General features: G+C 39.8%; 1 protein-coding gene across 7 annotated transcripts in view; it reads left to right on the top strand.

Annotated features, from left to right (window-relative positions):
- Positions 1 to 15,999, top strand: part of NIN (ninein) — a 93,561-nt gene extending 77,562 nt beyond the window's left edge. For 3 of the 7 annotated variants that reach the window (XM_014595142.3, XM_019494080.2, XM_014595141.3), the window contains 3 exons: positions 1,069 to 1,269; positions 7,931 to 8,044; positions 12,158 to 15,999. In XM_014595142.3, coding sequence (XP_014450628.1) covers positions 1,069 to 1,269; positions 7,931 to 8,044; positions 12,158 to 12,370 — 528 coding nt within the window. In that variant the 3' untranslated portion in view covers positions 12,371 to 15,999. Of the gene's footprint in view, positions 1 to 1,068; positions 1,270 to 4,063; positions 4,108 to 5,863; positions 6,363 to 7,930; positions 8,045 to 12,157 lie in introns of those variants that run through there. The other 4 variants (XM_059723388.1, XM_059723389.1, XM_019494081.2 and 1 more) reach the window with 4 other exon arrangements.

The raw sequence follows: 15,999 nt of genomic DNA, 5'->3' as shown, positions 1-15,999 counted from the left end.
CACAACCCTGTTGGTCAGTTATCTGCCCACAATTGAAGAAATTTAATTGAGGATTAATTTTATTCAGCGTACCACAGTAAATATAAAGAACGAGGAACAGGGTTCTAGTCGCATAATTCAGAATAGGCTGTAATAAGTAGAATTTAATTTCTTAAATCTCCACGCACGAATCTGAAAAGTCCTTACCTGTAGCTTAACCTTAAAAACCAGAGATTGAGGCCCCAAGCCATAACTGCACATATGAGCATCTCTGAACTTGAGTTTACATTTTGAATCTGGATGAGAACTGATACCTGTGGGCCCATTTTGCCAAGCCACTTCCTTTCACCCCACCCTTCGCTGATGGCTTTCATTGGGTCTTGATACCAAACATGTAACTGGAGCTGTTAACATAAAGGTATAAAATAATACTTAAGTTAAATATCATTGATTAGTTTGAGCTTGGGCTTTTTCCAGTGACCTAAATCAGTGGTACTCAACCTCTCTAGCCCTGTGAGCCAGATGAGCAGCCCAGGGCCAGTCCATGGGCTGGATTCTGCACGCTGGGTTAGTCTGTAGGTGTGATCTGGGACCATGCTGCATGCCGGACCCAGCCGTAGGGCACGTAGACCCACATCACCCAGCTGTGGGGCTCCCCATGAGTCCAGAAATTTGGCAGCAGGGGTGTGGTGTTACCACTAATTGCCCCAACTCTAGGGGCAATTAATGCTGCTACTGCTCCCCCATTGCCAAATTTCCAGGCCCTTGGGGACTGGAGGTTGATCACCACTGACCTAAATCAAAGCTCAGACCCCATCCGAGTAGAACACAAGTGCCTATATGTTTTCCCTGTTGGAAACCGAGCAACATTTTTCACTGCCGTATTTTTTTCTCCGAGTTAAAGAATCACTAGTGCTGCTACAGAATGACTAATGCAGCTCACGTTTTAATCAGTCGTTGAGTTTTGAAGCGGGAGCTGGTTTCCAGCGAGGCTGTAGTGCACGTGCTTCCTGAAATGCCCCTTCTCAAAGCTGCGCTGGGAGCGAGCGTAAACTGTTGCGCCTGACGGCTGGTTTGTTTCATCATCAGATGCTACACTCGAGCTCCAATGCGATGCTTAGCCAGTCGCAGCACACTCGGGAGCTGCCGCAGCTCCAGCAGCAAGGCTGTACCATGGTGCCCAAGGAGCAGTTCCAGCAGCTCCAACATCAGCTGCTTCTGGCAGAAAGGAGGAATCGGCGCCTGCAGGAGGAACTTGAAAACCAGCCCTCAGAAACAAACATGCCACAGGTACGATCCTTTTTACTATACGGCTTCCAATGTAGAGCGCACATCTGAGTAGATGCCTTTAGTTTTTTTCCTGATCTGTGATCCTTTCTCTGTTTATGCCAGTTCAAAAACTAAAGAGCTCCTCCTAATGAGCATGTACATTGTTTAACTTGAGACTGTAGCTTAAACTGTGCAGTCCTCTGGATTTATTTTTTTCCAACCCCTTCAAGCAATAAACAGTCCTATCTAGGCATTAGCAGCTTTTCTCCTTTTGGTTTACATCGGGGTGTCAAACATATATGGTCCATGGGCCAGATCCAGTCCACAGAGCCCCAGAATCCAGTCCCTGCTGTCTTCCTATTGACCCCCACACTGCCCTAGACTGGCCCTGCAGTGCTTACTGAAGGAGACGCGCGAGTGGAGGGATCTGTGGACCTGATCCGGCCCGTGGACCAGCCCTGCACTACTCATCCAGTCCACAGGCCCTGAGGAGTTTGACACTCCTCGTTGATACTTTTATATGACAGTTCACTATTTCTGCATGCAATGTCCAGGTAGGAAATTCCCTAGTTTCAAAGGCGCGGCATACTGTAACTTGCAGAAACGCATGTCTACAACATACCGTACCGGTGTATTATATTGCTGTCACAAATGGTGGAGTTCAGCTGAGTCAGGTATTACATGATACAGCACAAACATCTTCAATGCTCCTGAAAGTTTTTGGGTTGTTTTTCTTTTTACTGAAAACTGGGCATAGCAGAAAGGCATTTTAGAGGTTTGGGTGTGACATTTTGAAAACGCTGACACTATTGAAAGAAAACCCATAGGTTATTTTTCAAGAACACATTGCAGCCACTGCTCATAAAAGGCTTAATATATGCACTGCTTTTAATACAGTTTCTAGTTGTGTGTTCCAACAAAGCCCCAAACTGAAATGCATAAGAGGTGCGTTACAAGAGCTAAGGAGCTGAGCTGGTAGGAACGCTAGCATTTCCAGTGTAAACTACAGTTGCTCTAAGCTGCTTTGCTTTTTTTTTTTTCCCCAAAAAGGAAACAAGTTCTCCGGTGCCGTATTTCTAAAAACTGACATGTTAACCTGAGCTTTGTGTGGGGAAGCAGAACTTCAAATAACTTGACTAAAATGCTAAATACTTTCTCCTGTCTCCTTAACAAATAAGCTTGTATTTTGAACAGCGCCATGCTCAGAAGACATTGCAGCATTAAACAACATTGTGAAACCCAAAAGACTGTAGAGTTGGCAAGAGCCTTTGAAACTTGCCCAACAGTTTGGTTCTTTTTGTTCCTAAAATTTGTTTTTGGGGGGTTTTTTAAATGTCACTGATCTATCTTTCCTCTAAGAAACTTACTCCTTCTTTCCTCAACATTACCTATACCCAAATAGGAAGAATTAAAGCACAATATACTCCTTCAGCATAGAAACAGTGAACAGTTATTCATAATGTAGCATCTTTTAAGGGACTCGCTAATATTTGAGCTTTTTGGAGATCAGGTGGGGATGGAGGGGAATAGGTGTATGAAAAAAATAATATTCCTATCCATATGTGCTTTAATGGACTTTAAGGCTGTAAAAGAGCTCTTCTATGATAGGTAAAAATATTTTATAGGTTTTTTGGTTTGCTTGTTTTTTAATATAAGAGACAGAACCCAAAACAGCAAACTAAAGGTGAGCATAACAATGAATTAAAAGCAAGCTGCCTTGCATTATAAGATCTTCTGTTTGGGCCTCTAGTGAAAAGAAGCAATATTACCATAAACTGAGCTTCTTTGCTCACACAGAAAGGGCTGACGAGTAGAATGTAATGCTTGATTTCAAATTTTATTTGTAACAAAACGAATAAATTAAAACTGAAAATGCACGCACAAAATCTGCATTACAGCAGTGTTTTCAAATGTGCTCTGGATTGTGTTAAGAGGAATCAATCGTATGATCTTTTAGGGCAGGGGTGGCCCAATGCAGCACAAGTAGCACAGGCAGCCTGTGTGTGGGGCAGGTGGCAGATCAGAGAGGGGACAGGCAGCACAGCAGCAGAAAGCAGAGCAGGGAGGTAAGGCAGGGAACACAGAGCTGGAAGGAGGAAGCAGAGGAGGAGACTTGGCAGGGAGCACAGGGCAGAAAGCAGAGCAATAGACTGGGCAGGGGAAGGGGATTGGAGTGACACTCATAAAAGGGGGGCGTAATTTGTGTCACCCCTGTTTAAAAAAAAAAAAAAAAAAAAAAGAAAGAAAAAAAAAAAAAAAAGGATGGCCCCTACTGTTTTAGGGAACGGAAAACTTTTTACATAGTTTGAAAGCTCACCCAGGTTGAGCTATGCACCTTCTGTAACTAGCAGCTCTGCAGATGAGTATCAGGTAAATCTTTCCGGTTGGGTATTCTGTAAGACTTATCTGTGGAAAAGGACACTGGATTCACCACAAAAAAAAAAAAAAAAAAAATGTGCCTAGTTGAACGTGTGCACAACTTTACTGTGGATGCCTTTAAAACCCATATAAGCCTTTAGTGGAGATTAATGTAGTTAGCTGAAGGTAAAACAAGATATACAAGTTCTAGGGTGCTTACAGTGGAGATTGGCATGGGTTGATCAAATACATTTTTTAATCTGTTAAACATGTATGCTGTCCCAATACAGGCAAAGGCCTAAATATGTGAATGCCTTTCAGTTCAGCAAAAGGAAGAACATTTTTATACAAATGTTGCCTAAATTCTCATTTCTCACTGAGTTTTTTAGTTTTAATATCTCCCTGATTTTGAGGAATAAGTTTCCTGAGTTTACGTACATTTTAATGTCCCCTTTAGCTTCTTGAAAACTTGCATCATATCCCTACTCCATCTTGTCACCAGTGAGTACAATCCCAGAAGATCCATGCTTTCTATGTAAACTTAACCTAGCCCTGATTCAGTTGTTGAAGTCTGACTTCCTTCTATACTATGGTTCTCAAAATCACTTGCAGCAAACTTACTGACAAGTATAGAGGGCAATATTTGACAGTCTGTTTGAATTATTCTGTGGTCTTTCTGTATCCCCATCTTGCTTTCTGATCACAGCCATGTTTGTTCATGTCTCAATTCAGTTTGCATCATTGTCTAGCAACTGCCCTGCAAAGATTGCTGCTTTGTCTCCATGGCTAGGGACAGAAGCTGCACATAAACTGGTATAAGCGATCGGAAACTGGTTCAATTCTGTGATGCAACAAGTTCAGTGCACGTAAACCACTTTCAAAAGAGCCAAAACTGGTTTAAGATGAACCTAAAATGGATGTAGTTATCAGACTTAACTGATTTGGGTTAAATCGGTTTATTGAACTTCTGTCCCAGATCCCCTCCAGATTCAAGTTAATTCAGTCCCCCAGCATCCCAGGATGATTTGCACCTCCCCTGCAAACCCTCCACCGCAGGGTTAACGGGATAACCTTGGCCCAAGCTGTCTGCTCCAGCTGAGCAGGGAGGCATGCTCTAGCATCCCCCTGGCTTCTGGCCTGGGCAGGTGCAGGCACATGGCTGTATTTCTGGATTCGAAAGTGAATGTCTGCTCACTTGCTTATCAGTTCAATCTATGCAGCTTAGACGAACCTGCAAAGATTGAATTGATTCAGTCTTGGGCTTTCGGCTGTCTGTACTTAGCCCATGGTTTCAAGTTTCCCCCAAACTGAAGCACTTGAGCCATTTGTCTTACTCATACTAACCTGTTTGGACCATTTTGAATCCTAGTTTTTCTATTTTTATTTTAATCCATCTGGGGCTGAGTGCCAACTGGATACTTGTTTCTATGCTATTTATGCAGAATGGAAAGTCATTATTATATTCCTTTTTCACTTTCCTCCCTCCCTCAGTAACTTTACTATTACCTCACCGGTGTTTTCCATATGTGGAAAGTTTTTGAACCTGCACTTTCTAATGCCATAATTTCTAACAATAACTCTTCTGTCCAAAATACTCTTGAAGGCTGTTTTTCCTCTCATCCCATACGAGTGATTGGAGCAAAAACTTCAAAAAGCTTCCCCCACAACTTTCTTTTTGCTTGAAAGTTTTAAAATATAACTTTCTACTGAAACTTTTAAATTGTTAGCCTACAGCCAAGTTGTGTGTCCCAGGTGCATTTTATTTACAAACTAGCTTGAATGTGGAAATGTTAAGACCTCTTTCTGTAGGTCCATGAGAGAACAATACCTCTAATGTGCAGGTGTCCTTAATCTCTTAAGATTATAAGAATAGATACTGCCACAGTTGTGTTACTTTAGCCAGAAGATTAACTGCTTTGTTTCTTTTCAGTTAGGAACTGCATACAATTAGCTGACTGCTCCCATTCCCTTCCCTCGCTCCAAAAAAAACACAAAAAAACCCCAAACTATCTGAAGTGTCCTTACCCCTACAGAATCTGTTCTGAATGTCTTCACAGTTGCATTTATGTTGTGCTAGTACTAATTTCTACAAGCATAATTTGTAATTCCTTGCATGCTTTTGGTGCTTGTTCCTTTTGTTTCTGTCTTGCTTTGCTTGCTTAGCTGGTGTTGGTGACTTGCCTTAATCATGTATGTATTTAAAACAAAAAAAATCTTGATATCAGGGTGAAGTGTCCCACTTGCCTTCTTTCTCTAGGCCTTGCTACCGGAGCAGCGAGCAGTGCATGCAGATTCCTACAGGAGGATTGGGCACCTCTGAAAGCTTGGCTGCTAATGATCTCATTCCTTACCATGATAACCTTACATACACACGAACTGGCATAAGCTGAGAAATTTGAGGGTCAAATTATACTGTGGTGTTTTTTTTTTAAAAATCCTCTACAGTATTATGTGGGGTTTTTTTCCTATTTATTTGTGTAGAAGCTATTCTGTGAAATTTCACAAGCTGTCCTTTTCAATTTGTTACAAATCATTTTATTTATGTTATTTAAATTGTCAATGTGTTCAATGTGGAAAGAAATACACTATTTTTCTCAAAGTGCTGTAACTATTTTTAACAAAAGGTACTAATTTTTATATGAGATTTGAAGAAAATCTGGACTATTTATACTTTTTGTATAAGTTGTATAAACTTTTTAACAGGGAAAGGTGATACTTTTTGATGTAAATGAGAAATAAAAAAATCATTTTAAATATAGTAGTGTGTCTTGTCTTACTAATATCATAGTGATCATATTCATAGTAGTTTATCTGCTTTTGTAGACAAGGATTTTTTTGCTAGGTAAAATCTGTTTCTACTGTCTTTGAATACTGGAAATGTTGAACATCAGTATATATTCTAATACCACGGTTACAAAATGTGTCCATATTATGTCTATATTTGAGGACAGAATTTGTCACCCTCAAGTATCAACATCATATGCAGTGTTGGGATTTAAAAACTAGGGCATGATTTCATAGCTCTTAATGATGGAAGTCCATTTTCAAGTCAAATTCTTAGTATTCCCATGTTTCTCAGAAATTACTGCAGTTTAACCTAGATTTTAACATTTTTTTTTAACAGGTTTATGTAAACTGAAATATTTCTCAAAACAGTTTTGATTCAATTAAGTTAGGTTCATGCAAAAGATCTCATGCTGAGTCTTGAGTTGGTTTCTTCTTTTCCTGTAGATTCAAGGGGATACTTTAGGAATTCATATAAAATTCAGATAAAACAGTGTCATTTGTTTCAAGTTCATTTCAACCCAAAAATTACACATTACAAATCGGAGCCAATTAAAACAAATCCTTTGAGACCAGCAAAGTTAACACTATTCTGCTTGTCCAGTCATTCCTTTCATACTTAAAGCCAAATAAAAGGTAGCATTTGACCCATGTCTCGGAGAATCCCACTAAATTTACAAAAGATCATTTCTAGCCAAAGTTTGTTCAACTGTGGTAAGTCTACATAGTGGGGAGGGGTTGCTTTTTACATTATTTTCTTTTAGAAAAGTATCCAGAACAATCACATTATGCTGCTTCCTACATGACTCCTGTATATTCAAAACACTTAAACTATTTGCAGGCTACATATATAAACAAAACCTTCTACTGTGAGATTTTTGGTGCCTCTCCAGGAAAATATAACATTAACTGCAATTAGCTTCATAACAGAATCTGTTCTATTACAAGCAACAATTAGTCTTCCATTTGGAAAAACTGTCTTCCTCCAACAGCCCATCCAAGGCCAAGGGAAGTTGCTTTTCTATGGACCTCTCTAGGGCCTCGTATCTTAAAGTGACTCTTGGCTAACGCACACTCAAATGTCTTCAAAAATGGGCAACCAGCTGGCTTTTGTTGGTATTTCCTTTCCTCTGATTGCCACCAATCAGCGTATCACAAAATACTGTTCTTAATAATCTTGTATTATAATACATATAATAATCCTCTTCCCAAACGATTCAAAGAAATCTCAGCGCACAGTTTGATGTTGCAAGCATTCATATGGCAGTGAGTTACTGTTTTCTGTTGGGTTGTGAGTTGCATCCATGAAGGAACTGGACAGAAGGAAGCTGATTTAGTAATATTACTGAATAGCCAGAAGTCTATAATCTGCTAATAAGGACACTTAAAGCTACTGCATGAGCCATTTAATAGACATAAGCCTTAAAGAAGACTCAGACATTGTATACGAACTCAGGAATAACCTGCAGTGAAATAAGACCAATGGGGGGGGTGTTGTTTGTTTGCATATGGCTTGACTCACATAACTGTTGCTTTTCAGGGAGGTAATGACCAGCTTCTAAAAGTGATGGAAGAACGTATGATGGATGTTGAACAGAAACTGAGGCTTGTGAAGAGGCTTCTCCAAGATAAAGTAAATCAACTGAAAGAGCAAGTAAGCTTTATCATTCTCTTTCTGGGAGCCCTGACATAACTTGTGTTCATAACTCAGCGAGCAAAGCTTACCAGATTGGTACTTGGTCAAAGTAGCTAGTTAAAGACACTTTAACTAGGGACAGAGAACGTATGCACACATGCATGTGATGCAGCGCCCGACACTTTGAAAAGCGCCTGGTGCTGCATCACATGCTTTCGTATCAATGGCGAAATGCGCGTCAGCACTGAGAAAATGGCAGCGGCGCACTTTTGAACTAAAACGCATCAAAGGTGTTTTTGCTATAGGCACACCAGTGCCATTTTATTAGCACTGATGCGCATTTCACCATTTATACAAATGCATGTGATGCAGTGCCAGGTACATCAGTTCGCATGCTCCAGAGAATCAAGTCTGCTCTGATGTGCTGGATTTCCAGTGCGCCAGAGCAGACAAACATATGTGTATAAATGCCCAGAAGTTGCAAGTAAACCTGTATAAATGATCAGAAACCAGTTCAAATCTGTAACACAATAGAAGTTCAGTGCCTGTAAATCAATTTCAAAATGGCCAAAACCAGTTTAAGATAACCTGGTTGGATGTAGTATCAGACTGAACTGATCTAGTTTAAATTAGTTTACTGAACTTGTGTGCCAGATCCCCTCCAGATTCAAGTTGACTCACAATCCCCCAGCATATCAGAATGTCTTACACCTCCCCTGCAACACCCCCCTCCCCTCTCTCTCACAGAGTGAGCAGACTAGCCCTGGCCCAAGCTGTCGCCTCCAGCCAAGGAGGGAGGTATGCTTAAGCCCCACCAGCTTCAGGCGTGGAAAGTTGCAAGCATGTGGCTGCATTTCCAGAATCAAAAGTGAATGTCTGTTCACTTGCTTATTGGTTCAATCTACGCAGTTTAAGACTAACCTGTGAAGATGAATGGAATCATCTTCGGGATTTTTGACTGTCTGGACTTAGCCTTCATGCTTCTAGCTCAATATATAGCATGCCTGCACAAATGTCCTTAAGACCCAGATTCTAGGTTGAGCTTCACCTCCTGCCTTTACATATTACATATTAATAATTCACTAATAATAATTAATAATTCACAAAGAATTATGAGCATTCAGTACAGTAGGGCTTAAAAATGGGAAACAAGGCCATTCAAACTAGAAGAGGAATATTAATTGAAAAAGTTGTATTTTCAGCTTAGAGGGGAAAAGATGCTTTTACTGAAATTACATTTCTCACAGGTTTCCTCTAAGGAGTCATTCATATAGCACGTGGAACAGGAAAACTTTACCCAAACATGAAACATGTTTTGCTCCTGTTTCTTTTCATAAAAGATGCAAATAATTTCTGAGTTATACAAATGTTTTTCTGTTGTCCCCTGGCAAAAATTAAATTCCCATGAGTTTTTAGCAGTTCTACAACATAAATTACACTAACCTATTCCAGATTTTTCAAGCCTGAGCAGTGTAATAGCATGCAAATAACCATCTCTTATACTGGAAGAACTGGTACACATGTCACTTGGTATACCAAGCGCAGAGCTTGCTTAACTTTCCTCTGGCATATCCCACGTACTTTAGAATCTGTCAGCTGAAGTAATGGTTCTGTGTGAACAAAATCAATTACAGAAATCAGATGAGTCATACAACACGATACAGTATTAAGTCAGGCAGTTTGCACTTTTTGGCTGATTTATTTGAGGGGAAATTAAAAATACCTAAGAGAATAGTCAACGAACTTGTTTAAAAATTAAATTTTGTTGGTGTACTAGATTGAAGTAGGCAAGATAATTTTGTTTCTCACAGGGGTGGCTTTGTTGGAAAGCCCCAGAATGCTGCCCATCCCCCTACCACCCCACTACCACCACCACCTTGCAGGTGATTGAATTGACCATAAGGCCAAGGAAGCTTCCAAAGATTGGTTTTAGTATAGTACAGTTCCCACTGGATACTGAGGAACTGTTGAGTAGTGACTTTGAATAGAAAGAAGAAACAAAGATGATGGAGAAAAATTAGGAAACTCTTACTGAATTTGTCAGGCTGAGTGACAAGGCACCAGCATTAAACTTCTAAGTACAATCTCCAAGTGAAAAATACTATTGATTTATCAGGAACAAGGTTTCAGGGGTTACATGCTACAAAACGGTGATTTTTCAACCTTTTTAGACTTAAGGCACCCCTTGGAAAATGCCAGTTTTTAGCTTCCACTCATTTCTTGACTCTGGAAAAATCCTAAAGCAATTCTTCTGTGACAAAAAAACTCAGAAAGATCACAGAAATACAGAATGGTTTTGGCACTGTAGATTTCTATTTGAAATCTCTGGGTTTATTTTGTGAATCATGCATGGATGCTTGCATACCTGATAATGCTAATACTATGGGGTACTCTGCAGTATCCTTAAAAGGATCTCACAGAATCTCAGGGTGCTGCAGCCCCGTGGCTGAGAATCACTGCTGCAGAAGGTCTAGGCAGGAAGAAATAAGTCCTTGGTGGCCCAGCCCTGGGACTCTGAAGTAGTCACTGTAGTTGGATTTATCCATAAACTGGCTTACTCTCATAGGGCACATCCCTACGAGCATGCACATGTGGTTTGCAGCGCTGCAAACCAGCCTGCGGCACCACAAACTGCACGTGCTGCATGTGCATACGTTCACCATGCTCCTAATTTGGAGTGCAGCAGGTTTTTTTGATGCTGGGAGATCCCAGTGTCAAAAAAAAAAAAAAAGGCAATAAAAAAAAAAAGCAGTGTGGCACATGTGGCAGCAGTGTGTGCTGCCAGAAACCACAGCCTGGCCAGCCTGGCCACCACTGCAATTCCAGGAGGCTCCCAGCTAAGGCTGCTGGGGCCAGCCCACGTGCTGGTCCCAGCCTCCGGTACCCCACCCTGGGGCAATTTGCCACATGACAGAGCATGCATGCAGACACGTGCCCAGGAACAACTAGCAGCAGCATAGATGCATGCTGTTGCTAGTTGTTCCCAGGGAAATGCATGTTCCCACTCCCAGGGACATGCCTAAAGGGTCTATCTTTTGCCCTTTCTGGTGTCTAGAAGTGCTAGAAGCCCTGACCTAGTTCCTTCACAAGTACTAGATGAAGTGTTGAAAAGGTGTTCCTCTTTTACAAATAAAAATGTAAGATGGGAAGCAATAGAAGTATAAAGCAGAGGGGAAGAGCTCTGCAACTGTAGAGTTTTTGTGGGTTTTTAGGACTATTCCCCCCCCCCTTGCAAAAATCCATGAAATGCAATACTGAAAGCTGCCCTTGTATAATAGCTTAAGTCCCCCTCATGGCTGTTCTCAAAGGATCACTGTGCTTGGCTGTATACTCCATTATATGCCCGCCAGATAAGTGCATAATTTGTTCAAGTATATAATGCCTGTTCTAACCTGTTGCTTATTACGTTCATTATAACATGAGCTAGTGAACTGTGCATTGGTTAAACACACAGCATTTATTAGTTCTATTATCTCCTTCTTAATGTAATTGTACTTTGGTTAACTACATAGAAATGATGAAGGGGAATCCCTTTTCAAAGGGCAGCTGTTAGAAGTTTTGACCAAGACGGGGAGCTGATCAGGTTGGGGGCTATAAGTACTGCAGCTGTATGAACTGAATGCACATTATTTGCATTGTCGTGTTTGGAGAAGTGCATTCTCTACACAACCTTTTTTTCAACTATGCCCTTAAGCCTTGTACAGAGTAACACGTTGATGGGACACTTCACCCAGTTATTCCAACTAGAGGGAAGGCCGTGCTGCTTTCCAGTAGCCAGTAGTACATCTAATGATGAGCTCTGGCATGTGAGAGCTGAGGCCTGATTTTGCAAGCTTTAAGTGCCAATCACATGAGGAAGGTTTTAAAGATTCGATTTCTTTCCCTTGCAGACCTATAACAACTCTCTTAGTTAACTTTGCTCCTAGGCTTTTTTCAGTAGGGAGTGTCTGTACAGGAAAGGACTGAACTGGGTTTGTCTATACCGTGGGTGATCTCCTCTGATGGTCATGTTTTAAGATGAGCGCTCAGTCAAAAATTGAAACGGCTTCCTTACTTTGCCAGTAGTGCTCTCACTTCCATTCGTTTCATAGCAATATAGCTGGGAGTAATTATTTCTCATTCACTATTTAGCTTTCCAAGAATACTAAAGCAGATGCGATGGTTAAGGATCTCTATGTTGAGAATGCGCAATTGCTGAAAGCTCTGGAGATGACAGAACAGCGGCAGAAAACAGCTGAGAAGAAAAACTACTTACTAGAAGAAAAAATTGCCAATCTCAATAAAATAGTAAAGAACTTGGTATCACCATCACTGAATCCCACACCTCCGTTAAGGTCAAAATAAAGCCATATGTATGTTGACAAGTTCATGCACTTTACTGAAATGTCAAGATTTCAGCTTTTCACTATGCTGCCTTTTTGTACTATTAATGTTAGTCAATAGAGGTCTCAAAGTCAGTGGTATAAAGTTAATGCCTAAATCAGAAGCTGCCAACAAATTTCTGGTTTGCATTCCCAAACTATCTTCCTGCCCATTTTTGTCTAAAACTAGGCATTTCAGGATTGCAAAGAGATTCAGATGTGTTATTCCAGGTAACTTATTCTAGTCTTTTAATTGCCTTCAATTTTTAAATATGATCTCTGGATTTATTATAGTGAATCCACTTGGTAATTCTCATCTGCATTGAAACCTAGATCTCAAGCTTTTAAGTTGTGTATAATACTTTAATATTTAAACTCAGCATATCACTGGGTCCCTTCAGAGTAACAAGGTCCTTACTGGGAAACAAGGACCTTACTGGAATGGACCTTACTGGAAGTAATGGTCCTTACTGGGAAGTGTACATCATCAGTGTTTCCTGTATGCTGCAGTTTGATTCTACAAGATCCCTAAATCAATACGCTCTGCCTTATTTAGTACTTGCAGCCAGTTGATCAGTGGTGTTTTTTCCCCAGAGTTCAAGCTTTGACTGTAACTGTATAAATAGACTGTTATCTTCAAACAAGCATAACTGTATTTTCTCTTGAACATCTCAGTTGATAAATGGGAACATGAGTTCTGTATAGTTGCACTGCCAACCAATGAAAACCTCCTACAATTTTAGGCCTTAAAGTGTCTCCCTGTGTAAGTACGTTTTCATTTTCTTTAGCCTGTGATAATGTATATCAAGATCCTCTAACAGACCTCCTAGGCCCATTCAGAGTTTTTTTTTATTCGACTACAATGGGACTCAGCATAGACTTTGCTAGTACGCTGGTACAGGTTAGGTTTGTGATGGGTAAGGATGCATCTTCAAGGCACCTCAGCAACTCAGGGAATGTTAGAATGAATTGGCTTCCTGTACTAATAGAGATCTTCATATTTGCATATGAAAACAACATTCAAGCTTTAGGAAAAACAGGATAAACCAAATGTTTAGGTCTAATAGGACCAGGTTAAAAAAAAAAAGGCCAGCAAATTTTTAAGTTAAATGTTCATGTGAAAGGTATTGATGACAGGGACCAGATTGAGATCTTCACTTTCTGAAACTTTCGAAGTACAGTGTAAGCAGTGGGTTATGGAGGAAGGGGTAAAAAATGACTGTCCTGTCTTTGAGACTACCAAAAGGTGCTAATTATGACAGTGTATGTAAAATAGCAGCAATCCACTAAAAGCCAGTATGAGACTGCCCACAAGATACCAGCTAGCCTACAGAGAATGACTTCACTGATTCTTATTTTGCCAGGTGCCACAGTTTGCTAAGGAAGCACTGTAAAGGATGTTAGGTCTAAAATTTGACTAACCGGAGGGTAGGAGGTTTGGACTGGGTAGATACAGGGTGTAACTGTTTTTTGTAAGGTTAATCTGCTCAGTTTCTTTATGCAGCTAATGAAAGGAATATTATTATACTCTGGATAGAGATGTTTATCATTTTTGTTGCATATAGAAATGAGGAAGCTTAACACAACATGGATTCTGCACTAGTTTCTTGATGAAAAGGTTGTAATGAATAATACAGGGTTGCATTTACAATAAAATCCAGTTTGCATGCAGTGCTAATTTTTTAAACCCCTAAAACTTTTAAGATCCGTTAAACAAATCTTTTAACAGGTTTATGACAACGATAGTTAAAAGTAGTTAGGACCTATGCAAAGCATGACATTCTTAGTTAGAAATTAGTTCCCAACTGTGCTAGCTTTCTGTCTGTTTACTTTCAGTCTTCTATCTTTATAAATAATCTCTCAACATCTCATCTCTGTGCCCTTTTTTCATTACCTGCAGAAGCAGTCTATCGCATACTGCATTACAATACATGGGAGTTCCCTCTAAATTCCAGAGTACATATATTTTGCTTCTGCTAATACTTAAGCTGTAAAAATAACATTCATAAAACTCAGATGCATGGGTAGTGTTACTAACTTCTATTAGCAATAAAAAAAATTGAGAACACCTTACTCTAAAGAAACATCTAAATTAGGAAAAATGTATTTGAAACGGTACTGTCAACAGGGTTTAACTGGCTGTGGTTGTTCTATGAACAGCTGTTCAATAACCCTTTCAACAATTTTCTTAGACCAAACCTGACCGGAGTTAAATCCCATGTTTTGTCATGTATTTTAGTCTGCCCTTAATTTTAAACCATGGTGTAATTTCATAATCTCACATGACAAATCTTTTTAAAAGATAGGCTGCTCACTCAAATATTTCCTTCCTGGCATTAATTTTTTCTTTAAAAAAAATATATATTAATCAGAAATGTCTAGAACATCGGCACTGCCAAAAACAATCGAGCTTTGGCTAGGTGCCCTTTGCAAAGTAGCTGTCCAGATTAAAAGGCAGGCAGGCAGTTCTAGTTCTCCCCTGCTATTCCAGTGTCTCCATTCTTCCTGGCGGCTACAAATGCTAAGAAGGAGCAAGAAGGAAGTTTAGCCTCTTAGTTCTAGCAAAACTTAACTGACTTTATCAGGATATCAGGTCTAAGCACCAAATTCTCAAAGGGCCTGTCTGCATGTTTTGGAAAATGCAATGTTACACTGGTCAGAGCATAGAGCAAGAAGAAAGAGAATAGTTGTGAATCTTAGGACCCAAAGACTGATGCCCCGCATCAGTGAAATGTTTGCTTGACCACTGAGCTGGCATGATTGCTTACATATTTTTTACAGTGTTTGGACTGGTGGAAATAAACCTGCAATGGGCTAAGTATTTATGGGGTGTGTGTGTGTGTGTGTGTGTGTGAATATAAACCTAGCTACACAGTACAGGCATTTTAAAGATGCCAAAGTATTTAATAGTAAGTTAAAGTGCACTCAAAACTTGAACTGCGAGGCCTCATTCAAAATGATGGATCTTGCCAATTCAGACATTATGATGTTACTAGTGCTTTAAAGACCAATGTGTCCTACACTATGCCATGTGAATCACTGTGAAGATGTGTGGTTTTTGACAGAGGATAGATGTATGAGTTCACTCGACCACTTGTGTGAAAGTATTATATCTGCACAGGTAAGAAGCTGTTTGCCGATTTGCTTTGGTAAAAACATATATTAGCCCATTTTCTCTTGCAATTGAAGCTCACTTTAAATGCAAAGAGGAAATTCTTTGAATTCGTCAGAGCAAAAAGATTCTAACCCAACTGGCATTAGTTATTTATAGATACTGCATAAAATGTGAAGCAAGGGAACTGGGTGTTTCAGTAAAGAACAAAAAAATCTATCGGTATGTTTAAAGGAATTGTATCACTAGGATAACTGCATTTCAACCCTCTTCCCAATGAATTGCTTCTGTTTCCACTATATGTCAAATACTGTAATTACTGACAACTTATGTATTGATGAATATCAGTATGGGTATTTTTCTATCGAGGTTGCATTTTCTTTGTAATATAACACCTTTATATAATCATGTAAAAATGAAAGATGAGCCATCCTATACAGTATGTATAACTAATGTAAAAATGTGTATAATTAATGTAAAAATAAATTGGTCTATGTTCA

Source organism: Alligator mississippiensis, chromosome 2 (genome assembly GCF_030867095.1).
Source record: "Alligator mississippiensis isolate rAllMis1 chromosome 2, rAllMis1, whole genome shotgun sequence".
NCBI classification, from domain to species: domain Eukaryota; kingdom Metazoa; phylum Chordata; order Crocodylia; family Alligatoridae; genus Alligator; species Alligator mississippiensis.
This window is presented reverse-complemented; position numbering and strand designations above follow the sequence as displayed.